The sequence below is a fragment of the Gallus gallus genome, chromosome 12, assembly GCF_016699485.2.
Source record: "Gallus gallus isolate bGalGal1 chromosome 12, bGalGal1.mat.broiler.GRCg7b, whole genome shotgun sequence".
Classification (NCBI taxonomy): domain Eukaryota; kingdom Metazoa; phylum Chordata; class Aves; order Galliformes; family Phasianidae; genus Gallus; species Gallus gallus.
Genome location: NC_052543.1, coordinates 18580338 through 18606890, shown reverse-complemented (window position 1 = coordinate 18606890; position 26553 = coordinate 18580338). Strand labels below are relative to the sequence as shown.

The window sequence follows — 26553 nt, the reverse complement described above, 5'->3', positions numbered from 1 at the left end:
CTCCCTGGGCTGGTTAAAGTTAGCTGGTGCTGGCTGGGGACCACGTGCTGCTTTGGAGGGGGAAGGATTCCTGTGGATACAGCCAAGATTTTTTCCTTTTCAGGATGGCTACTCTCTCATCCAGTTCTCACTTCCTCATGCCTACAAGTCCTGTGCTTATTTTTTCCCTTGTATAATTTTTAACTTCACCAAGCAGAAGGGCTGACATTCACTGAATACAAGGTCTAAGTGCTACCAGATTGTTTTTGCATAGCAAAGCGTTTTGTACCCTTAATAAAATCTGAACCAGAGATAATCTGTTCCAGCTAAAGCAGGAGCAAATCCTGCAGCAGTGCTTTGAGCAGTGTCACTGCTTCTCTGCCGGCCGTGGAGCGTGGAGGCAATTTCTTTCTCTAAACATCGGACTGAGAGCTATGGAAAGAATTCCTCACCTGAAATACAAGGAGTTATGCTTTCACTGAACTTCTGTAAGTTACATAATCAAAACGCAATAATTGCTAATCTGAGAACTCAGCATCAAATATTTTCACAAATTAAGTGTTGACTGTAACTCAAGCATCTCTTAATGGACTGAATAATACACATTTCATCAGAATGAAATTTTCCAGGAACGTTGCATTTAGCATCAATCAATCTGTAACGGCTATTCCAGTACCTGAAATGTTCCCATGAGACACGACAGCCTAAAGGCTCTGACTTACACAGCAATGGGACAGCAGTTCGGAAGAGCGCATATGCTCACATCCCTGTGTGCTGCAGGGGCAGAGCAGCTCCCCAGCAGCTGGGAAAGCCTCCGCCTGTGCTTCTCCAAACAATCCCAGGCACTGCTTCTGCTCTAACCTGGTAATGAGCAGAGAGGCAGAAGGTTGAATGGCAAGATCATCCTGAAAGAGGAACCCAAATCCTGCAATGGAAATGAAGGAGCATTCAACCTCCAGCAGCAATATGGGAACAGAGGAAGATGCAGGTGTCACAGGCTGCTTACTGTAGACACCCAGACAAGGTCTAGCTTTCATTACAGCCCATTTTTATGGCTTACTACACCTACCCAAGGCCTCACTATTCTCATTCTCACTGCTCTCAAGCTGAAGCACTGCCAGCATTACTTCCCAGACTTACAGCTGCAGAGATACCACCAGCTTGGTTAATATCCCCCAGATTTGCTTTTTTTCCATATTTATATCCCAAAAAACCCCAACTTACGCATAAGGAAACTTCACTCTAGCCAACTGGGGAAGGGCTGGTCTCATTCCTAACACCTATTTCTCTTCCAATACATACACAGTTCCTTCCCCACAAACCTCTCACTGATGACTCCATCCATCTGCTTGAGTATTTGCACCCTTCTGTGTGAATAAGACCCCTCCAACCTGTACAGCTCTCAGCCAGAAGTGCTGGCAGTAGCTCTGCAGTTTCCCTGAAGGCCCTCTGGCAGCAGCACATGGATTCTCAGTATTGATGAAGGCCACTAACATCTCAGTCTTCACAGCTTACAGAACAGAGCAAAAGGTTTTAGAAGAAACAGAGCAAAGTACATGGGATACAACTGTTGAAATACCCCAAATTTTAAGCAAGCCACAAATTTTAATAACTTTGTTGTATTAAAAGATATGTACCAATGTCACCCCACCCCCACAATTCATCAAGGCATTTCACTCCCTTGGGCTCTTGTGACTAAGTATAATATTTCATTAAATATCCTGTTCATACTGGCTTATGTACTAGGGAACACACTAATTTTAGAAAACTGATTAGCTAGTTCTTTCTAACCGAATGTTATTGTAGCTAAGGTCAGATTTTGCACTGAAACTATGGCAACAAAGCCACAGTATTCTTTTGTCTACAGGGTTGGGGCTAGGTTTATTAACAGCACTGTTCTACTTAATAGCTAAGCACTGCGTTTTGGCAATCCCTCCCTTGATCCTACCTGAAATAGGCTGAACTTTCCACGGGGGAAAAATGCTCTGACCTGTGAAAGCTGTTGAGAAAGAATGAGCCTTTGAACCAGAACTCTACTCTGCTTATTTCTCATTTTCAGTATGTGTCACTGCACTGCCCGGTTCCCCCATCTACTGCTTCAGCAGTAGAGAACCTATACCTACATTATTTAGATGGGCAGATGAAGCACACAGATTGTAAAACTCCACACTGGGACCTCACAATCCAACTCTCCCTGTTCCTTCGCAGTACCTGAGCCAACAGACTGTGCCATCCACACAGCATTTCAGTTAACCATATTAATGGCCACTTTATATTTCAAAGGGGCTTTGCTCTGCCTTCATCTAGATGCAAAACATCTAAGATGAAAGCACTTACCCCAGAAGCTGGCAGACAGCTGCTTAACCACAGCACACTAAGCACAGACCAGCACGCAAACTCAGCTCAGCCAGTGCTCAGTGTGCGCCTCAGAACCCGAGCAGCCCCATCTCCTCTTCCTGTTCAGTGCCTACAGCTCTTTTCTTGTGCCAAATTAAAAAGACTCTCTTGTAAGACGTACCACACAGACCTTTCCTCCACGATGGCCTTGGTACCCCAGCAATAGGATACAGCAGATGTTTGGGAACGAGGCGTTCAGGAAAGCACTGCACCTTGCCTGCCTCCTGCCTGAAAAGGGTGGGAGGATGTTGGGTGTGCTCCTGCATGTGCTGCAGCAGCTCTCAGTTTGGATTCCCTCTCAGAACCTTCCAAGCTTCAGCAGATACAAAGCACATTACTCTGTGCAAAAACCAACATTTATCTTTCCAGTTTTTTGAAAGCTCTAAATGCCACTGTGACAATTGTCTGTAACATCTGCTTCTATGTAGGATGCAGCGGGCTAAAAATTCACATTTTAGAGGCAGTGCTCAGGATTTCTTGATCAGATAAAGGGCATCAAATTCAAATGCGTACTCACAGTTGGCAGTTCTCTGGTACAGTTATATAAATACTTCAACTCATACTAAAGGATTCCTCATCAAGCCTGTGAAAATATATTTCAGATATTTAACAGTATCCTACTTCTGTAAGATACACCCTTCCAGCAATAAATGACCAATACTTTAGTTTCAAAGATGTTATAGGCACAATATTAGGCTCTATTTTCCTTCTTTCCCTCATCCATCACACTAACCTTGAAGTTTCTTTTGATTTTCCACTGCATCTTATCAGCACCCTTAGCATCAGCTCTTCTTTGCATGGCATTTGCCTCTTTGGAAAAACAGAGAAGTCAGATAAGCAGGTGCTCACTGCTGCTGTCCCACTTGGTGTTCAGTTTTGGTACTCATGTGCATTTCAGTCTGACTCGGACAGCACAGAACAGAGGAGTCACAACTCCGTAGCACCCTTCAATGCGACCATGCTAAGCCTTCAACTCGGCACTTGGGCACTCCCAAACATTCTGCCCAGAAGGAAAAGGAATTCTGCAATTGCATCTATTAACACACTGCTATTAGAATGAAAAACCCCCATTTAGACATGAGTTCAAGCATTTTAAAGACATCTTTTAGTTAATATAGCTACACATTTCACCAGCATTACAAGTCTCTCATTCCAAGAGAAAAAGACAGCTGAGCGTGGCCACGCAGCCATGCCCAGCACACCTCTTGTCCCACAGGCAGCCCTGGAACCTGCTCCACTCTGCAGAGCACCCATCCCAACTCAGGCAGCACACACACAAGTCACCCACTTCAGACTATTCTACATCAAAGTAGAAAAAGCAATCTGAGCTGATATAGTGGCTTTAAGCAGACTAGACACAGAACAATATGCACAGGTACATGGGGAGCAAGGATTTCAGGCTGCACACTTATCTGAAGCCAAACACACGATACCTAGGGGCTTACACTGCTGAAAATTACTCTTGATGAGTACAGGGACAGTGCTGACCTACCTTACCACTAAAAGTGCACTTTCATGCACTGCTAATGTCTTTGCTAATGCAAAATGCTAATGCTAAGAGGCAGAGGACTCTGGGTATTTGTTTTAGCTTGATTTTTTTCACATTGTAAAGTGTTTGGGAAAGCTGAGTAAGCGACCCTCTAACTGCCAATTCCCTCAGCCTCGGTTCTAATGCTGAGCTACAAACCAGTTTGCATCAGTTGAACAGGGGTAAATAAAGAAGCACACATAAATCATCCAACCCCACTGCCTGTATCAGCACTGCGTAAATTCCATGCTCTCCTTCACACCACTAATGGCAAAGCTAAGAACAAAACAGCCCTCAAAACATTTCTGTGATGGAGGAGCACTGACTTCAACCAGTGCGGAACACAGTGCAAATTTAAGAGAAATCCATCAAAAGAATTGGGATGTGCATATATATTTTATTTCTGTGTTAAAGCCTCTCTGCAGAGCCCAGGCCATCCCCAGGCTGAAGGTGAACTTGCAGTTTGAAGCCCCTGACCCCAGCATGAGCTGTGGCAGTGCCAGACAAGCAGGGCAACTGCTTCCTGACAGCAGTGCTCACAAAGAGCATACAGTATGGATTAGGATCAAAAGAACAAACAGAATTTGAATCACTCATCTTCTGCTCCTCCATGAGGGTATTTTAAGTCTAAGAGATATGGGTTCATTCCTTGAACATCTTGCCAAAAAAAGCGTGTTGCCCAGCAACTACTAAAACAGCGCTCTGGAAGGAGGTGGCTGCTGGAGGAGTTAACCCATCAGTGTCCCACTTCCTGAAGCCACTGCAGCACTGTAGGGCCCAGCAGACTGCGTGTCCCAAACACAGAGCTGCAACAAGCTGCTGGCAGGCTGGCAGACGGGCTGCCTCGCTGCAGCACCAGTGTCTCGCATCAAGCAAACACACTGAGCTTAGCACACTGCTTTGCTCCCATACAAAATGAACGCAAATGAAGCACATCCAAGCAAACAGCAGATGCAGCAGCTGCAGCCCCGACCCATTGGCCCCAGGCTCTGCTTCTGCTTTGCCACTGCTGCCAGGTCTGACCTGTCTCACGTGCAAAGCGGCAATCTGTCTCTGTGCATTTAGACACAAATCATTCCTAATGAAATACTGTGCTGCTTTTAGCCTGACTGGAGGGTCAGCTCTAGTTCATACTTTCCACATAAATCCATGCATATCCCAGGCACGTTCATTTATAGTCACTGCTCGGATGCATGATCATACTCACAGGCAGCAGACAGAGCACCAATTCCAGCTGTATAAAATAAGTAAAATGCCTTTTTTTGTTCAGAGCAGTGCAGATAACTAAGGAACTGTCACACTTACTTTTTTTGGAGACTTCCACAGCTAGGATTTCTTCCAAGAATCTCATCTGCACACAGTGTGTTCAGACAAGCCATTTACTTCCCCATGAATTGTCATATCAACACTTTTAAAAGGAAACACTAACGAATGCAACTCATGAGTCCTGTGTTTTGCAAGGAGTTTTAGAGGGTTTTTAATGGAATTAGTTGGAGCTGAAGCTGAAGGGACAGAGATGCCCTGGACTTAAAAACAAACAAAAAAAAATAGGAAAACCAAACTCAAACAGAAGACAAACAAACCAAACCACAGCAGCATTTAAAGTGGTCCTGACAGCCAGAAAAAAAAAATCATTGAAATCTCACAGACTGTAATCACCACCCAACCTCAAACCGCTCTGGGTGCTGTCCGCGTCTGGGGGGGTGGAAAAAGGAAGGGAGAGAAAAAATGAGCCTGCACACCTCCAAGCATTCCTGTAATATTCCTAGGACAGAAGACATAATAGCATTTAATATGTGCAACAACTACTGGTAAACCATCATTGCAACTTCAGTGGGTTGAACTAATAACTTTCTTTTGAGTTTTAAGGCCTATTACTGCTTTCCAGCTCGGTACTTCAGGCTTTTCCATCTAATGTGCCCTCTATTTCTTTCTGCCGTTCTTCTTCCTCCTCTGTTATGCTCCTACTCTGCACCCCAAACCCGACCTGAATTCCATCCCTTCTCACTCAGCCTCCAGCGCTCCCTCCCTTCCCGTGCTCCACCACCAGCAGACAAATCTCTCCGCCTATTTTTACCACAGCTCTGCCAATGAAAGCAGCCCTGCTGTCCTCAGGACACCTCTGTTTCCCTGAGGCAGGCTGACGGGCTCCATCGCTCCCGGCTCCAGCCACGCTGCTGCTCCACAGGCACTCTGGGCTTCCCTCGCCGTATTCTCAGCCCAACCCGAAGTCAGCATTCTGCAAGGAGTGACTTACTAACACACAAACACAGCGAACTTCGAGCACAGCTCACTGCAAGGAGGATCTCACGGCGCCAGAAGCCGGGTTACAGCACAGAGCATTTTTCCAGTACTGTGCCTTTCCAAAGCTATAACATCAGTCACTGACATTTGATTCGCTTTGGTCCTGCTAACAAGACCTCCAGAAGTTATTCCTCAGTTACTGCTGTCAGTGTTTCACACCAATTTCAGCTCACACCAAGGTCTCAGGCATTCCCAAAGCAGGCAAGTCTGAACCTCAAGTACGTGGGAACAAAATTCTGGGACTGCTGAATTGCATTCACCAGATACCCACTGTTGCTTTATGTCCCCAGAGTAAGTGATGCTGCTCAGACAAATACCTTGGGGAAGGCTGTGTTCTGTTTGCAAGGAAGGTATTTTTGGAAGGTGTCCTTAAAGCACGTGGACTGAAGAGACATGGCTGTAGTTCCTGACTGTCACAGGCAACACCCCAACACACATCTGGGTGCCTCTGCTTCATCATAACAAAGGGACATTTTCCACTTGTGTTAAAGATGGTGAGATAAATTTCATCATTAGTGCAGAAAGCATTTTTATCTTGAGCCACGCTTACAAAGCACACGTATAAACAACTGAAATGCCTGCTAAAATTTTATGACTTCTGTTGCCATTTACCATTAAGCATAAACTTCCCCACAAAAGCTTTAGTGAAGTGACTACAAAGGTTGGAAAAGGTTCATACCATTCTTTCTCAATGTATAAATTATAAGTAACATGAGAACTTTTACAACGTCCAACAACATTTTATGCCAAACAAATGTTTCTTTGTATTTGCAGCTCCTAAACCGTGCTAGAAATAATTGCTTTTTTCTCTCTCCACCCCTTCCCTGTCTCTTCTACCCCCCCATCTTGTCCCCAGTCTCTTCCATGCCCAGTCATCTCAGTCAGATCTGGATTTGCCTATTGACTTCATTGCCTAGTTAGTGCTCTAGATAATGGAATATTGTCGTCCTTGTTCTGGAGAGCTGAACACTGACTTTTAAAGTTCCTCCAGGTTGCCCCTTCAATACCTGAATCATCAGTGTCCAAATCACTCTCTGGAAAGAGAACTGAAACCTACAGGGACATTCTGGTAGGACAGATGTGAAAGCCAGACCCTGTTTGCAGATACCCCTCACAGAGCCTTCATGTCCCACAACACAATTCAATTCACAGACATTCACACATGTACTTTTTCCACCCCCTTATGAGTTGCCCTCTGTGGAAGACAGCAACACTAAAATATTCTATAGAAAGTGAGGTGCTCAAAAACAGTTTGCACAAACTGAAGGACTTCTTCCACCTGGATGGTAACAAACTGCCTAGTGAACTCACCTCTGAACTTTTTGGGTGGGTTATTAAGGTCACCTGCTTCTGGCTGTACAACACACCGGTCATCCACAAGGCTGCAAAGAAATGAGAAATCAAGTAAGATTCTTTTCCTTTGCAATAGCTTACATCCATGCTAGCAAAACCAAAGTGGTTTATCCACAATAAATATCCAAGAGGCCACTTCAGCAGAAGACATTGCCCAAATGCCAAATCTCTCTAAGAAGCATGCAGCTAATTTCTACTGTTGCCCAGAGCTATGCTTCTAGATAGGTGGGACAATAAGTAATTGCTCCTGTAAACTGCATCTGCTTTATGTCCCCTCCTTGAGGTGCAGACAGAACAGCCCATATTCTAGTTGAGTGAGAAACAGCCTTAAAACAATTATTGCCTCTTGGACAGATTTGAATAATGGTGTAATTGTGTTTGCATTAAAAGACAGAACAGGACAATATGACCGCGTGAACTGGACACTAACTACACAACTCTCCTCAAGTATCAAAAAAGGCAGAAGCATCAACTGCCACAGTAAAAATTGACCCCCAGGAGATAGGAAGGCATAAATACACTCTCCTGCTTACCAGTCATAAACACTAGTAGTCAGGAGGGCAAAGTAACCTCCTCCTGCTTTAGTACAAAGGAAGTGAATTGGATAAGTGAACCCAAGAGATTTCAATAGGAAATGCCAGCACAGAGCTTCTCCTCTGAACACACATTGGCAAAAAAAAAAAAAAAAGACCAAAAAAAAACCAACCAAAAACGTGGAGGGTCAATGCAAAGCCCACAGAGTACATTAGACATTTAAGATATACTTGTTATCACTGCTCTGCTCCTAGCATGCTTTGTATCAACATGGAACTGCTCTGTTATCAAACAATATTTCCAAATTGCAAGGAATGCAACTGTAACCAAATATTCTGTCATTGCTGAATTGATGTTCAGTTATACAATTTGGCCCCTTAAAACCAATCTGTCAAAGAGGCTTTCTACACAGAAGTAGAACGTAAAACTCTGAGGTCTTAGAGGTTTGGGAGGTCCATTCTCATGCAGAATCAACTTGAAAAAGAGATTGAGATCTAGAATATGAGAGTTGTTCCTTGCAGAGGCCGGTTACATGCAGGGAGCATCTGGAGACAACAATCATGGAAAGTCAAGAAGTGCATAAGAATTAAGAGATCAGAGAGACTAAGTGGACTCAACAGTTCTATGCATCTAAGATTTGCAAATGCAAACATTCAGAGTAAGTTGCTTTTTCCCCATGGATTTTCTCCCTATTCAGTATTATACAAACATGCACGTGCTCCAACAAGAATGATAGCACTAATATCTGAGCTCACTGAAACACCTGCTTCTACTGAACGAATGGCCAAAAGGTACTGAAAGTCAAATGGGTTACTCTGATAATACCCCATACAGTTACTCTCAGTGCAATGTATCCCTCTCATCCTGAGATTCAATTGAAAGTAAAGAGAAGCTTCCCAAATTGCTAAGAAAATAACTTTACAGGGTGCAAAACACAGAAGAGGATATATTATACGCTAGCAATCATAGTGATGACAGCACTGAGTTTGGGAAACAGCAAGAGTAAAGTCCTGATTAAGCAACAGTCACGTCATAGGAATATTAAATAGGAACACTCTTCAAAGAGAGTTGCTCGGCTAAAATGACATTAGAATGTAGAGCAGTATCTGTTTCTTAACCTTCATTAGCCACATGAACAAGTCATTACACATCGTTATGACATAAGACTGTCAGAACTCCACATGGTATAAAGCACAATTACACTGAATCTTCTTTTTGTTTCTTTAATTTTCTCCAGGACAAAGACTAAATTAAATATGGGACAAAGCTAATTTGATTATGAAGGCTTATTAAGATGATAATGCATTTCATGTTTCACATAGCAATTGGGATTTCTGGCTCAAATTAGGCTCAGAAGATGTGTGGCCATTCTATAATGCTGTTACCTTAAAACAGTACTAATCGAATCAACGAGGATGCTTGTAATGCTGAGGGATCTTTAAATCTGCCATCAGAACATCTCATCCAGCCTAAAACAAATAGGTGCTTCGGGCCTGTAGTGTCTAAAAGGACTACCCATGGTGAAAAATATCTGCTCAGCAATGCCATCAAAAGCCACAGCCACTGCATAATGTTCATCATGCACTGTATAGGATTAAACATAACAACTTTCTACTTGTTTTGGAATTATCTACTGCCAAACTTGCTTCAATACTAGGAATAAAAAAAAGCCAAATGTATAGTATCGCTCAGTTTGTTTTGCCAGTTTTCAGCAGATAGTATTTGGCCAGTTACGCAGCCGATCGAATACTGCACAGTGTGCATCTCATATTTGACGAGTACCTGGGAAATTTGTCAAATACATTTGCCAAATACTATTCAACCAACCCTACTTACTACATTCCCTTGCTTTTATCATACCTTCTTTCCCTTCTGGCAGCATCCCATATTTTCTTCTCTTTCCTATAATAGATCATGGTGCATCTTCAGTGTCTGCTTCCTTCTCTGCCCCCTTATTTTCCAGAATCCTAATAGCTAGAGGACTAAACCTACAAGTTAGTTTGGAGTCACTGTGATGAGATTCCAGCCCATTGTTTCCTGCTCAGAGACTTACCAGGATGCTGTCTTTGTACCCTGCTTGGGAGCTTCATTTATCAGATGCATCTGGACAGTAGGCATCAAAAAATTTGCTGTCACTGTACCCACCCTGAGGCCCTTACGGCTACTGGAAATGAGAAAGAGCATGTTGTGTGTGTGCCCACTCACCACATCATCAAGCTTTCTGGTTGCTTCTTTGCTACTCATTATTGAAGAACACAGCAATGTGCCACACTATTTCCCTCCCACTAATTTCCCACTGCTTTAAAACCAGATGACAGATGTGCCTGCATCTCATCCAGCCCCCTGGAAGCTCCTCCAAACCTCATACACAGCTCCACTGTCAGCTTCCAACATTCAGAGAGATTTCTCTTAAGCAGTAGCTGAGCAGAATCAAACATAACCCTGTCACTCGTGTCAAAGCTATATTTCAATTCTGTGGTTTCTCTGCAAAGCCTTCCTATGTGAAGGACTACTTTCTGTTGAATTAGGTGGGATGCATGTCTTCCTGTTTGAGAGGCACTCTCCTACAGAGCACCTGCTCGGATGGTTTTGCAGAAGACAGCACAGAGGAGCTGTGTGAGGGAGCTCAGGGCACAGGAGCAGGCACAGCACAGCTCCCAGCACAGCTCCAGGGTGGCTTGCTGTTGCCAAAGCTAAAGACTGAAAATGTTCTCCTCTGACTGAAGAAGTACAATTTTGTATTTATGAGAAACCTCAAACACCATAGGACAGGACACAACTAGTCATAGTGGTAACTCAGTGGTGTATGAACGGTTTGGCTCAGGGTATTCAATTTTGTTTTTCCAATGCCTACACATACATTGCTATCTCCTTTTTCCCCAATCAGTACTGGGGCCTGTTTGCTCCTGACTGGGGTGGGCAGGAAGGGACAGGACAGGACACACGGATGGACACGGGACAGACAACATGAAAATCATTTACTTTCATTCACTCCCGCTACCCATAGCTTAACCTTGGAAAGCTTCTTCCTCCCCACCAAGTACGTTAAAACCATACCACAGCCATCGATATGTCCTTCATCCTCCCAAAAAATCTAATTTGCCATATTTATTTCAGGCCATTTTTAAATTTAGGGCAAGATCTGTACAGAACACAACTTGGTTTTGCCCAGCATCGCCTGGAAGTTGGGCCCATAACAGCTGATTGAGCTCTGTTAGTTCTTACACATGTGTTTTGTACAAGAGAACAGCTGTTCTTACCCCAAAGTGCTAATAAATCCATTGGTTGAGCCCTCTGCATAGAGAGAACAAATATCTCCAATATGAAGGAAGCTCGACATCTTGTCGGTCATCTCTGGCTTGGAGCCCCTAGAAGAATAAAGTGAAACATTACTACTTATTAGGTAGAATGATTTCTCCATATAAATCGCTGGAGGTTACAACAATAGGACCCTTTGTGTTTATTTGTTTGGAAAACAGGACAAGCTCCTGCATTGGAATTTCAGGTATCAAGGATAACACAGCATGCCAAAATGCCTGCGTAGAAAAATAAGCTAGGGAAAAACAGCAGGCTGCTGGCACCCCGTGCAGCACGGGTTGTTTCTCTAGAAGCCAGTCCCTACCCCACAGATGTTCACAGATACCTCACGTCAGGCGTGCCAGCGTGCCTCATCCCATGCAAGAGGGGGAAAAAAAAGGAAGAATAGTTCTTCGGTTTAAGCTCCATTATTTGTACCATCTGTATTACAACCTCTATCTCTGCCTAAACACTTCCGCCACAGTGAGAGATAGGTATGAGTGTATTTAAGGGTCCTCTGGTGTGCTGAAATAACACTCACAGGAATAGTAATGTAAAACAGTGCCATGATTCATAGAACCATAGAAATCGTTGGAGTTGGAAGGGAACAGTTTCTGTCACCCACAGGAATACTGGGGTGAGCCATGCACCCGGAGCTGCTGCTTCAAATAGGGCATTACAGCAAGACCCATTCAGTATGCCCAACAATGGATTTCACATCTGAAAAATGTAAAGCTTAAGATTTTTCAGAGACAAATACTTTAAACGACACATCAAGAAGCCAAATCCCTGTGAAACGAGGAACATTCAATCCTGTTTAAAAACAAGTAAGGCAGAGGGGCCACGACAGCCTGATCAGCTTCTGCAGCATTAAGAACACCATTATTTTCTTCAAAAGCCCCAAATCCTGGGCTGAACAGCACAGGACTTACCTGTCATTTAAACAAATAGAGAACAGCAAATTTCCATCTGCCACAGCAACAGAGAGAGACAAACAACAGGAGCCCTGATAAAAAAGAAGCCCAACCAGAGAGATTTTTCAAAGATGTCCTTTCAAAAGCCATTTCCTGGTTTCTTGGAGACGTTCCTAAGCTGCGTCTTTTGATCACCAACCTCAAAACACCGAGTGAAGCTTTCTGCCCACAAGGCTCCTACCAGCAGGCACCAGAACACCCAGAGCCGCTCACTCCCGCAGGTCGGCGATGCTCCAAAGAGCAGAGCCCAGGACAGGACTGCAGGGGAAAATAACTGCAAACATGTTCACCCTCCCTCACATCAAGCACGACACACCAAAATCAACTCCAAGCGATCTACCATCAGGAGATACGCAGCAGGAAATTATGCTTGTTATAGAGCTCAGCCCTGACATGTGCGTGGGATAAATATTCTTCTCCATTGAGCATTATCTTGTTTACCAAAGGTGTAGGGCTCAAGTTTATTAAGCAAAGCTAGAGATCAATGAGGTCAGATTTGGGGGATTTAAAAGTTAATGCTGATAATACACAGCAGATATCAGAGTGCTGGCAAAAACCAAAGGCTGCACTTCTCTTCTGCAAAGCTGCAAACAGCCATCCCTCCTCACTGCATGGTCCCAAAGTGTTGGGATGGGGGGCAATAAACATAGTTGTTAAGCTAAAACATGTGTTGGACATTCTCATGGCTGTAAGTCATTGTGCCACTTGTACAATTTAAACCAAAATGAAAAAAAAAAAAACACAAGAAAAACTTAAACCCAAAAGAGAACAGGCCAAGATCACATGCAGAGTTGCAGAGTGAGAAGCCTCAGCTCCTCCAAAATCAAACCTGCATGCACAGAAGCACTGTGTTTGGCTTCAGGTTACTTGCTTAGTGCCAAGTCCTTTGGCCACTGCATATGCCTCAGAGCCCAGTTCACAGAATGCCCTGGGTTGAAAAGGACCACAATGCTCATGCAGTTCCAAACCCCTGCTATGTGCAGGGTCGCCAACCAGCAGCCCAGGCTGCCCAGAGCCACATCCAGCCTGGCCTTGAATGCCTGCAGGGATGGGGCATCCACAGCCTCCTTGGGCAACCTGTTCAGTGTGTCACCACCTTCTGGGTGAAAAAACCACCCTCTGTGTGAAAAAGAAGTTCCCTTCCCTCTTCATAAGTGGACAGAAACCATCGCTATCTATTTTAAAATACATGCCAGAAGACATCAGAAATAAGCAGAGAGACTGAATTAGCATCACCAGAATCTCAGCTTTCCCTATTTCCTGACTTGGAAGTTAATTACAAAAACTGCACACTAAACAAGCTCTCAGGTTCTCAAAATGAAAGCTGTGCCTTAAGCTCACGGGGCCCCAAGCAAGAAGTAGCCAAGCCCAGAGAAAGGGTGATACTTCTGGGGACACAACGCCTGCTCTGCTCTGACTTCTGGTACTTTGGAGCCTTGGGGCTGTGGAGCATTACAGCAGCACTACACACATTGCATTTCTAGCTCTTAACTCCTCCGTTCTACAACAGCAGGTAAGAATCCCTTTCAGCAGGAATTACTTCCCAGGACTGCATTATTTTCCTTTGGAAAAGGCAGATGTTTGCCAAAGCAGTTTCCAAGAAAACACGCAGGTCAAAATTATTGATTTCCACTAGAAAAGAATTTTTCCTCAGCAAAAAACACCCAGGTATCCCAGCCCACTGAATACAAGCAGGCCTAAGGATGTGCAATCAGATTTTGGCACCACAGTAACTATTTCCCAGAGCATGAGCCACCCACTCAGCATTTCCCCCCAGGCTCCAGCAGGTGGGGTGAGGGGCTGAGCGACCCACATCACGGTCACACATGAAGGGAATCATTTCCAAAGCAGCTCTGTTTAGTTGTAAGCTGCTTTCCTAGCCTCCTCCCAAGGCCTAGTGACATCTAACAAAACTAGTCCACTGGTTAATCAGTTATTTGCGTTAAACTAAACCTGCTAAACCTTTGAGTCTCAGGACAACTCGGGTTCCTATGCCAGGGAGGCCGGAGGAAGAGCTCTGGCAGCCTGGGCACACAGCACAGCCGGGCACACGGACCTTCACACACACGGCTCCACAGCACCGGGCACGGGGATTCCCGCATGTACAGCCCGTGGTGGTGTTCAAAGCAAAATCACTGCTCAAAAAGCAATTGTGCTCTGTAGATAAACATAAACCTCACTCTGCAAGTTATTTATTTTAGATAGGACAGCGCCAAGAGCCATTGATTATCACTAGAGGGGAGGACCCCAAGGGCACCGTTGGTGCTGCACGGAACTAATTCCTGGCTGCGCTGCCGTGTCGTCATCAAAGCTGAAGTAAAACTCCTTAACAAATGGAAAGTCAGGAGGTGACGGTGCAGCAATGCGGGCATATGGGCACAGAAAAGGTGAGCTGGGTTTCTGCAGACACGTGTTGGAGGTTTGTAACACAGACGGCTGCATGGTGGGCAGCAGCAACGTGAGCTGTTAAAGGAAACAAGGGCTGTTCTGTCTGGGGGGAAAAGAAGGAAGGTTGACAAACTTTGCAATGCTTCAGATGAGAAATGGAATATGAACTAGAGGCAGGCTGCGGCATTGGGGAATTGGCTGTATTTGCCCATAAGCACAGAAAAACACCTCAAAGATGAACACTTCCTGCTATTTCTCTTTTTAAACCCTGATAGCTTAAATTCCTCTAACTACGTAGGCATTGACTTCATCCTGCCTATCATCTACGTAAAAGCCAGCGTGTCTTCAGATATACTTTAAGCACAATTTATCTGCACAGGAAAACAAAACTAAGCCCCTATTTAAGAAGATACCCCAAATAACAAATAGAGAACCCCACGGAATCTCACCAGAACTGCAAGGTGCGCCTCTCAAAGTCATTCTGCCCTCCCATAGCTTTGATGCATAGGACTGGATATGAGAGCACATTAGTAAATCCAGGAAGCGAAGTAAAGCAAAGGAAACACCTCCGGAGCTTTAGCCTGAGCACTGCCCTGCACTCTGTGCTGCTTTAATGCCTGGTCTGTGATGGGACAGCAACTGTAGGAATCACAGGGCCCATTTTTTGTCACATCCATACAGGTTCCATCTTGCACACCCTAAGAATGAGCTAGTAATTCACTACTGCACGTAGTGAATGCTAACAAGTAGAACAGCACAGGCAGGCTGTGTGCTCGGCCCAACGACCTTGATTCAGCCACAGCAAGTTTGATACTGTCACTGAAACTCAGCTGGGAGATTTCAACTCGTGTTCCCATGCAAACACTTCATAATGGCAGTTAAAGCAGAATTAGCAGTGAAAACACTTAGAAATCAAACTGACTGTTACATATCAAATACCTTAATGAGACATCTGCTTTTTGAAGATCTCGGAATAGGAAATGCAACTGCTTTGTAAACATTTCACACTAATCTCTCCCATCACTCATCCCCATCTCCACGCTCAGAAGAAAGCAGGCTTCAGAGCAATGCTGGAGGTTTGTTTTCCTTGAGCAAGAGTCAAGGCCCTGTCTGAAGTCCCTCCTTGCAGATGGGAACCGCTGAAGCAAAACTCCTGCAGGACGCTATTCCTCACCTCCAGCAACCGAGCACTGAAAGGCTTCTCAAAGAATTTCAAGCTATTTTGCTGATACCACGTCTCATGCATCTGCTTTATGTGGGATTTTAATACTCTAACCTATGACTGCAAATCCTATTTGTAAAATAAACAAGACCCAGTAAGTCTCATCACTGACAGCAGATTTCCAGTAACTGCAGTACAAATGACTTAATCTTTTGAAGATGGCTCTAATAATGTTTATTTTGAACAAGAAAGCTCCTCGCTGTGCCTTGTGGTCCCATGATGTGCTCAGTTCTCTATTATCATATTTTCACTGTGGTTTATTGCTCAATTAAATAGAGACTTGTGATTTTATATGTACTTCTCAGAAACTGGGGCAGCACTTTATCAAAGTCTTCTTCCCTGTTTAGATTGTTTAGCTAAGAATCAGATCTCAAACTGCTGAACTGCTTCAGGTTACTCCTGCAGACAGGAAGCTCCACAGCCAAAGTTCAGGTTTGGTTTTTAACTGAAAAGAAATCCGGGTTTTTAAGAGTAGAGACAACAAGAGCTAGAAAGCACACAAAGGACTGCTTAATGGCAAAAGCCATCGGCATGCATATGAAGACTCCCACACTTAGCACGCACCACCAGCATCGCAAAGACTTGGTCAGGTGGGAACCCGGCAGACCACGCACACCTAAGGGTTAGAATCGAGCAGAACTGTGTCCCTGACATTTCTGAGCCAGGCCATGCAGGATTACTTCTTCTAAACGCTCCCTGTCTCCCAGGGTTTAAGTGACAGCTGGCTGCTGGAACACCTCTGCAAACTTCACAAGGTTTACAGATTCACAAGATGGACCTATAGCCTCTATTCAATGTTGCTCCTAACACACACCTTTCTAATGACTCCCACGTGCTTGAGATGGGACCCTCCCAGAATTTTGTATCTATTTTTACAGGGGCAATTCCTGTCATAAAAACCAAAACAAAAAAGCTCGTGTTTCTCATTTTTATTTCAATTAAAAAAAGAATGAAGGAAGGTTTCCTCCCGGAGGGCTGTGAGAAAGGTTCATAAGGATTCCATTAAAGCAGCCAAAGCAAGGAGGAAGCACCCTTTTAAAGATCACCCAGTGAATAATCACTCTTCTGGGGCTGCAGGATGCAGCACTGCCACTTCCAAAGCTTCTGGCTTAACAGATCACAGTGCACAGCCCAGTGGGAAAGGCAAAGCAGCAGGGCTGGGCCATGGAGCAAAGGCTGCAGGCTCCAACAGCAGGGACAGGTGTTGTCATTTTACAGATTACACATTTTAAAAGATATCAGCACAGTATGCTTATCTACCACATGATCTTGTTTTCCATTTAACTGCAACCTCTCATACCCAGAAGCCTGCTATCCACAGACGACTTTTCTTTTGATGAACTGTTAGATTAAAATGGAGAAACACTCTTTCTCAGAGAAAGTAGTTTTCAGTCTTAATGCTTAAAACACAGCAGATTTTTCCACAGCTTGCAGGTGGAGGATGAGAAGGATGCAGCAGCACACAGGACTTAGCGCAGGGCACGCAGCAGGCTGAGCCCAGAGCCAACGCAGGGCTCCCTGCACTCACAGCACGCCTCTCCCAACGTGCTCCATTGCGCGGTGCTCCAGCACGCGTTTCCCTACTCTTGAAGTAAGCTGGAAGAGACACTTAAATTCATCCAGCACGACAATGGTCAGGTTAATTGCGTTCTAGCCATACTTGCCGCTGCTATGCAGATAAATCAATTTATTTACAGTTACCACTACAATTAGAAAGTTGCTCAGAAGGTAATACTTAATAGGTGCAATGAAGCCCAGTTTAATAAAAAGGGAGAAACAGATAAAGGAACACATCTTGTCAACTTCAGCTTCAAGAACATCCTCCGCACAACAAATATGCATAACCCTGATAATTTTTACTTGTCCAGAGCAGCCAGGTGGGCAAACAGCCTCCTTGCCTTGACTGAAAACCCACCCAAACACCCCTAACAAGGCACTGGGCAGCAGTACGCTGTGACAGGCATCTCCCAGTGCAGCCATCAGGCTGATGTCAGAGACACAGCTGACAGATCCCACTGACAGGCATCTGCAGGAGCCAAAAAAGAGCACTTATTAGAGACGCGCTGTCAGGGAACAAATCATTTTTAAAGTTTCATCCAAATGTGACCTGACAGCAACTTTTTAATTCCACTAGATGTGGGCAGCACTTGCTAAAGCTGATGCTTGCTGAAGTCCATACTTACTGGCTCTAGACCTGATGGGAGAAAGCAGCCTAGATGCCAGCTCCCAGGTGAAGCCCTATGAGCACACAGTGTTCTCCAGAATATTTTATTAGGAGAGGCTTGGAACATGCCAAAAGAACAACCAATGTCACGGGTAAGGAGAGCAAGCATGGTTTACAACATCTACTTATGCCTGGCCAGGGCAGGAAAGCACATAGAACATTGCACCCTGCATAGCCATGCACCTACCAGAACTTACTCACAATGGGCTGCCTCCTACAGCCCGCACTTCTTCAAGAGATGTGAGCTTCTAGCAAATGCAATGCTCTCTACATCTAGGAGAGCAACTTTCCTCTGCCTGTCCATCTCCCCAGACTGTCCTCACACAACTCTTTCACCTTTCCTGAGTGCCGTACTTCCCACCTTCTCCTTTACCTTGGTGGAGGTTCTCTGCCCTCCATGGTATCGCTGGAGTCTCCTTCCAGGATTGGGCTCTGCAGGGTAGCTCCTTGGTAGCTTCAGGCCCCCACTGGCAATAGTGCCAATGCTTCTCTTCCCCTAGCAGGGCTCTCCAGCTGAAGGCTTGAGTCGTACCCGGCTCCCAGCCGCAGCAGCCCTATGGAGTGAGCTCGCTCCTTCCCTCCTGGACACCTCAGCAGGCAGCCAGGTCTGCAGAGAGAGCCCAAGTGCCTGGGACAAGGCGCCGGGGAGGAGGAGCCCCTGCCAGCACATGACCAGCACGTGGGCAACCACTGGTGGCCAGGGAACCTACTTTGCACCTTCCTGACCCAAAAAACCCAGCAGCTGTGGCTGCGGTGCAGGGGAGGCTCAAGCTCTCAGGCTGGGTGATCATGTTGGCCTCCCAGCAATCATCTAGAACTCAAGCACAAGTCATTCTTCTGAAGCAAAGGTTTGAAATATTGTACCAACTTAGCTCATAAAGAGCATTAGCAACCGAATCTGCTTAACCCTTGCCGATGGAGGAGTGGCCAACGCCGAGCTATTTCAATCAGAAGATACATCAGTTTTCATTTAACCCTTCAGATCAAGCACCATCAGCAAACAGCATCTGCTCGTGCCTGCATGGGCTGCAGACAGGGCACACACAGCACAATACCACAACTAACACTTCTTTCTTCAGAACTTCCTGGCAGATTTCTGAATTTTTCAAGAGGAGGAAAGAGTTTGCCAGGATGCAAACCAAGTATTTGTAAAACTTTCATACCAAACTGCTACTAAGCAGTTCCCAGAAAGTATTTAAAAAGCAGCCACAGTCCTGTGGCAGCATACATTTTTGGCCTACTGTGATCAAATTTCTCGCATGTACACTAACAGAGATCACTGCCTTCTGCCTTCAGACACCCTGCACAGGACAGAGGTGAGGGGAGCAATGAATCGTTTGAAGTAGGCATCATTGTATCTGGATTCAGCAACCAGGCCTCTTTCCCCGCGACTAAGTATCAGGTTACTCCAAAGGCAGAAACACTGTAACATCCTAATCCAAATACTCGCTTCCCAGCCCTTTGCCAGCCCTTGCTGATCAGTCCAGCAGTGATGGGAGAAGCACAGACACGGAGCTCTCTGCTCCACCCCTCCAGGGAGCGTTCTGGCACACGGGGATGGAGTTACACTGCTGCAGGCTGTACGCCAGCAGAGGAACGTCTGCTTCCACACACTTCTCACACATTTCTCTCCCCACAGGGTTAACTTGCCCAGGTCCACAGTGACTTTTTTCTCACTATACAACACTGTTAGGAAGGAAAAATAAGTTGGTTCTCATGCAAGTTTCTATAGGCTTCACCAAAACCAGAGCTAGGAATAAGAAGCTTTTCCGAGTTCAGAACCCACAGCTGAAATCTGCAGCTTCACTCCAGTTTGAGCTGCAGTTTCCCAAACAGGAGACGCATGACAGAACCACTCTGAGTCACCCCAGACATGGACGGGATCTGCCAAGGGGCTTTGGAGTCCCCTGCCTTACACTACCTGTAAATCAGCACCTGCGTGCACTCGGGCTGCAGTCCAGGGGTTGTACAGAACTGCTCAATGTTTTTTCCCCTCATCTTCTGTACTATTACACAATAAAAAACTACTGAAGCAATAGGAATAAGTGAAAGTACTACGTCAAGCAGCAGAAACTCATTTGGAACATTCCATAAGGAAGATATTTATGTACCCAGATTAATATCACAGCCACACTATGACAGAACTGCTGCATTTACATAACTTTCTCCCAGCACACCACTTCCCAGCTCTAAGCCCCTTCGATCTCCCTAAGCTACTTTGTGAGCTGCTTCCCTTCCACCCACTCATGGGGTCCTGCATCCCTCCTGCTCCAAGGCACAGCCCTACAACCACAGCTGCCTTCACAGCTACAGCCTAACAGCACCTCGGGTTCCATTATGCTTTGCCACTTGTTGCACTGCACACTCATAAGGAGCACAACATGCACTAAGGATCCTGCACAGCATCACCATGGAGCAGCACGGTCAGCTCACTGACTGCTCCATCCAAAGGGCAGAACAAGAAGACAAGACAGGGCTCCGCATGCCTGGGTCCTGCTTTGAAACCCAAACCTGCACTGAAACGCAAGTTTGGGTTCAACAGCATCTATCTCCACAGTGCAGTGCCATAAGACCCCACTGACCTCCCCCACTTCACTTACAACCAGGGACTGCTACTGGGTGCCTTTTCTCACAACTGCAGCTCCAACAGCTGCTACCAAAGGCTCTGGCCACGTGTGCACCCTCATGCTCTCCACGCTCCAATGCTGGTGCTCATGGCCAGCAAGTCTTAGAAGACAATTTCCCACAGTTAAGCTCCACCCCACCATTGCAAAGGCAAACCTGGGTTACTCTGCTGGGTTAGTTCCTAATTTACGAACCTCTGTAAGAGAAAACCCAGTTCCCTATTTCAAGGCTTAATGAACACTGCAAAACAAGCAGGTGGGAGCAGGGGAAACACCGCTGGGCAAAGTCTTCAGCCTCAGGGCAGAACAAGGTGTTTTAACAGGGGAAAAAAAAACAAACATTATTGACAAAAATGACTCAAAAACATTAAAAGTAATTATCTAGATAAACAGTTCTACTCCACAGCACTCCTGTAACAACCCGTCTGGAAAAACAATGGAATTGTTTGTGTTTTTTACACTCACGATGACTCCTTGTTTACGCACACCAATCACTGCCCATTCACACCGCCGCAAGTTGCTGGGTTTGACAGCAGTCAGCGCTCACATTTGGTTACCAAAGAATCACAGAATGGTTGGGTTGGAAGGGCCCTTAAAGCCCCCCAGCCCCAATCCCTGCCGCGTCGTGGCTGCCCCGGGCCCCTCCATGGCCTCGGGCACCTCCGGGGATGGGGCCCACAGCTCTGGGCAGCACTGCTCTCTGAGTAAAGAGCAGTCCCCACATATCCAATCTAAGTCTTCCCGTCGCAGTTTAAAACCATTTCCCATGTCCTGTTGCTAGCAGACCGTGCACGAAGTGGCTCTCCTGTTTATCAGCTCCCCTCAGGTAGCGGAAGGCCTCAGCGAGGTCTCCCTGGAGCCTTCTGTTCCCCAGGCTGCCTCCCCAGCTCTCAGCCTTTCCTCTCAGCGGAGGTGCTCCTCCATCACCACGGCCTCCTCTGGCCCCGCTCCAACCGCCCCACGTCCTTCTGGAGCCGGAGTCCCGGCCCGGAGCAGCGCTCCTTCGCCGAAGCGCCCCGCACGGCCCCGTTACACCCGCGACGCTTCCCGCAGCAGTCACCCGGCGGCCCATCGCCACGGGCAGAACCGCGGGGCACTGAGGGCCCGCAGCGCTGTGCGAGGAGAGGGGCTCACATCGCAGCTCAGGGAGCAGCGCGGCGCCTCAGCACGGAGTAACTCCGGAGGAGAAGGAGCGGCTCAGCAGCTCACACCCCCCGCGCACGGCCGGGCCCGCCGGCAGCGCAGCTCGGGGCCTTCGGGCCGAGACGACACTTCGGGGTTGGGGGGTCGGGGCGCCCCGGGACAGCGGCAGTGCGCGGGGCGAGAAGCCCGAAGAGCACCCAGAGGAACCCGAGAGCCCGCACGGGCACGGCGCTGCTATCGGCCAGGCCCCACGGCGGCCACACGCACTGCCCCGCGCGCTGCCCACACCGCGGAGCCGGGCGACGTGAGCCGCGTTCTCCCACCCGCGGTGGTACCACCGCACCGAGAGGGCTCCCGCCGGACCCGCAGCACTCACGCCCCCACCGGCGGCCTCCCTCTATCCCTACCTGGTTGCGGTGCGCGGGGCGGGCTAGCGGTGCAGCCCCATGCTGGCCGGCGGCGCTGCCCGCTCCGTTAGGATGAAGGCTGCGCCGAGCTGCCGCCGCCTCAGCCACGCATCCACATGGTTACTGCGCTCCGAGCGCGCCGCCGCGCCTTATATAGCCGCGCGGAGCCTTCTGGGTAGCGGAGTCCCGGCCGCGCCGCGCGCCGCGGGCTGGAGGCGGGCAGCTGCCAGACGGGACTACGACTCCCGGCGTGCACCGCGCCGCGCCCACAGCCGGGCCGGGAGCGCGGGCTTCCTCAGGGAGCGCTCTGCCGACACCGCTGCTGAGAGCAGTGAGCAGCAGTGGTAAATAAGCGATGCTTGCTTCTGTTTGTTGTAAATACAACTATTTGTCCTTAAAATATTCGTCTGGGGACGCGGTTCGTGGTTACACCGCAGTTTTCTGCCTGCCGTGGGGTAGAGGCAGGCACGTCCGGAGCTCAGCTGTGGGTGTACGGTGTGGGAATCGTCCCCCGCAGCCACCTGCGGCCGTGGGTCACTGCAGGCAGCGCGCAGCGCCCGGCCTTGGTCGCCTCAGGCAGTGCGGTGCCCGCTGCTGGGGCCTGCTGCCATGGAGCTGCAGGAGCAGGCCTGGCTCAGGGCTGCAGACCACTGCCCGCCGTGCCACTCCCGCGCTGAAATACCGTGAAGAAGTCATAACGGTGCCGCTAAGCACAGGTGTGCAGAAGCTGAAGTCCGCCGCTTAGAAACTGAAGCAAAGGTCAGCGGTGGAGCTGTGCCGTTCCCATCCCTGGCTGCGGTACTACAAAGCCGTTACTCATCAGAAATTTGGCAGAGTAATGGTGCCTAATATCGTTAGGTAATCCTAATGAATTCCCATGTAATCAAATCTAATCTCTGGCAGAGCTCAGCAGCCAAGGGAGCCAAGGGCCGGAACGCCGGGTGCATGTAGGCACAGTGCTTTGGGCAGCAGTGGAAGGACAGTCATTGCAGCCAACAAGAGGAGCTGTGCCTGTTGCTATCAGCGTGCAGAACTCTGCTCTGAGTGCACAGAAGAGCAGCAGCAGTATGTGAGAAGTTGCACGTGAAATAAGCCATGTCTGGGGGGATTCCCACTGAGCCTGACAGTCTGAAGCTGGGGTGCACAGGAGACAGCAGGGATGACCTGGGGGTGTTCTGCTACATCTCAGTCTGCAAATCATCATTTTGTTGTCCAGGATGTTGCAGGCACCCCTCTTTGCTTCTCCTGCAGCCTCTCTGGAATGTCAGAGGCTATGTTTTCTCTCACAGACAACCTTTGCTGGGTCAGTTCTTCAGTGACTGTGGAGGATGTGCCAGTGAGGGCCCTTCAGCCACAAATACTGACCAAGTCATGCAGAGAACCTGCTAGATTTGAAAGGGTATTGGTAAGATAATTACAGACATTTCCAACACAAGAAAAGTTTGCATTTCTCTTTGGGAAGCTGTTGCAAGCACAGTGAGTTCATAATGCTCCTATAATCTTACAGCTTTAAGAACAGATGAAATGGTAGGGCAGCCTAGAAATGACAGATATCACACTCAAAAGTACTGTAGAGTATGGAGAGATGAGGAATAGAGTCCCTTCGGATCACCAGCAAACAAGAGGCTGGGCTTAGGTTGCGTGTAAAGATAAAAAAAAGGTCCAAGGAGCCAAAGCTGTTCAAGAATTCAGGGAGAAAGTACTGAAAAAAAATACTAAGTAGTAGATACCACCTTAATCTTAAGAGTGCTGTAATACAGATGTTCAGCCCAACCATCTATGTGATTTCAGTCACAAGAAAACACCTTGCAAGAAATGGGGTTTTTTTTTTGTTTGTTTGTGCGTGTGATTTTTTTTTCTTAATGCTGCCTAATCTACAATTAATTATTGACTTGCTTGGACTGTTTCAGTCAGAGAGCACTCCAGGCTGCTGAGTTGGTTTGCATACTTCTTCCTCTGCTGTTGTTTCAGCTGCACAAGCAGCAGCCAGGGAAAAAGAAGAGGAACAGAAGTTATTTCAGGCAGCCACCAGGACTGTAAGGATCAAACAGGCTAATTTGCACGTGACCTGTCTCCATGATGAGAGAGATGATCACAAAAGCTTCCAGTAAGAGTTGTCTCTGCTAGCACTGCAGCACTAGGAGATGAAAAACATTAGCAACACGGAGGAATGCTAGGCAACACCTCAGCTTTTCAGCTAAGTGCTGAAAAGTCCTATTTCTGTAATATTTTAAATAACAGTGAAACCGGTGTCTTAATTCTGGAGCAGGGTGTAATCAGTGAGAGCAAAGAGAATAATTAAACCCTGTGCAGAAGAGATTAGCTGCCTGTGAAGTAATGACTTTGGAGCATAAAGATGATGGGTAAATGACACCAATAAAAGTTCTCAGAAGTCCTCCGGATTAGAAGCTGAAAGTTGGATGCTGTTCAGAATCAAACTGTCATTGGAATTGCTTCATTTAGTCTCCTGAGAGAACACAAGAATATAAATCTTGCTGATGGAAGTGCAGAAACAAGGCAGAAAAGAATTCTAGGAAAACAAGTGATGAGAACGAGTAGGCATGATACATCAGAAAACTGTCCTAGCTGATGGAATTGAGCTGGTTTTGACACAGCCAGAATCCCACGGCTTTAATAAGGGCAAGTTATCATAGCAGACTGCTTTGAGTTCCAGAAGACAGTAGAATTTGAATACCTAGATTTTGCTTCCATTTCAGTAAATTGCTTCGGAGATTTGAAAGGAGAAAGTAAGTTATAATTACTTTGCATTTTCATAGCTGTGTTACTGCATGGGGCTAGGATCACTGTTTCTGCATAAAAGGAATGTTTATGGTTTCTGACCCTGAAGCAGCAAGGGTGACTTGATTTTATAATTAAATTTGTATGCTTTTATTTTCCTGCACTCTGCTGATTTTCTAAGTACGTCACAGGGCAAAAGGGACTAATGATAGATAATTGGAATGCATGCCTGTGAAGACTCCCAGCACTGCCATTTTAACACACAATAAAATGTCATAGAGCCAATAGAGCTCTAGTGCTCCTTTCCAGTACAAATACGAAAGAAAACAAACTAAGAGCCTTCTATCTAGCCATGCTACTTTTTGCTGCATAGTCCCCACTTGTCCACGGAAAATGATATTAAATCTATGCAATTATCATCCCACATAATGAGTAAAGATTTCCCTCAGCATAGAGGAGGACCCAGTGGATGCATTCTGCTGACGGTCCTGAGCAGAAGTTTCCACACAAGGTAAAGATTTTCATGTCGGAGCACCAAGATCTTCAAGAGCCACAGTGGTCTACAAGAAAAACTAAAGCAAACAAGGTGATTTCCCGTTCTCTGATGCAGAAGAGCTCAGAACCGAGACAGGTCCATCACCATCTGACTGGTGCAGGATCTGCCTCAGGCTCCGTACCTCCCTGTGCAATGCATACAGGGCAATACCAAAGCAGGACTGTGGACTCATGGCACACAGGAGGGCACAGCGTGCACCTGCTGCTCTCCCAGCTCCTTAGCAGAGGGATGGTGAGTGAGAATTGCTGCTGCTCTGATGGCAAAGTCCCAGCCAGCCGAGCTGGCACAGAGTGGGATAGCAATTTGTATCTTGCTACTAGCAGCAAATTGCTGCCTCTCCCAAGGGCAAAGTAGGAGGCTGCTATACATGCATACAGTATTTTTCCATTCCTGACCCACTCAGCCTGCACATTAGCACGTCGCCATTCACCTGGCTGGTGACAAACTGCTGCTCAGCCACCTGCACTGAAGCTCCTGCAAAAAGAGCCCAAGGACTGCAGTAACAGGGTTGGATGTTCACTTGGAAAGAAAAGTTGTTTTCTCCTTTTCCCCCTTCAGTTCACAGTGGTGTTCACGCCACAAGGACTTCTTGTACCACACTTGGTCAAATCCATTTTTAAGCATGAAACACCCGAGTCCCAGGACAGGGACACAAACACACGTGCCTAGGCAATTTAACATTTAGTTACTTTCTCCTCAGTCCTTATTCTGAGATGATGCTCAGTTGCACCGCCTCCCATTAATGGGGAGATGCGGGCACGCTCAAGAGAAGGCTTTGTGCACTCTTACATTCCATTTTGCTACTGAACTCATTCAGACTAAACGCAGCACACAGAGCCTTAGACCTGAACCTGTCCAAGTCTCTGCCATTAAAGCCATCTCCG

General features: G+C 46.8%; 1 protein-coding gene across 18 annotated transcripts in view; it reads right to left on the bottom strand.

The window, feature by feature from the left end:
* ITPR1 (inositol 1,4,5-trisphosphate receptor type 1) overlaps positions 1 to 22501 on the bottom strand; it is a 150712-nt gene extending 128211 nt beyond the window's left edge. For 8 of the 18 annotated variants that reach the window (XM_040646075.2, XM_040646076.2, XM_040646077.2 and 5 more), the window contains exons 1-4: positions 18574 to 18799; positions 11356 to 11463; positions 10149 to 10259; positions 7520 to 7590 (exon numbers count right to left, since the gene is read on the bottom strand). In XM_040646075.2, coding sequence (XP_040502009.1) covers positions 7520 to 7590; positions 10149 to 10259; positions 11356 to 11463; positions 18574 to 18599 — 316 coding nt within the window. In that variant the 5' untranslated portion in view covers positions 18600 to 18799. Of the gene's footprint in view, positions 1 to 7519; positions 7591 to 9955; positions 9998 to 10148; positions 10260 to 11355; positions 11464 to 18573; positions 18800 to 22374 lie in introns of those variants that run through there. The other 10 variants (XM_040646084.2, XM_015292951.4, XM_015292949.4 and 7 more) reach the window with 6 other exon arrangements.
* Between the last annotated feature and the right edge of the window lie 4052 nt (positions 22502 to 26553).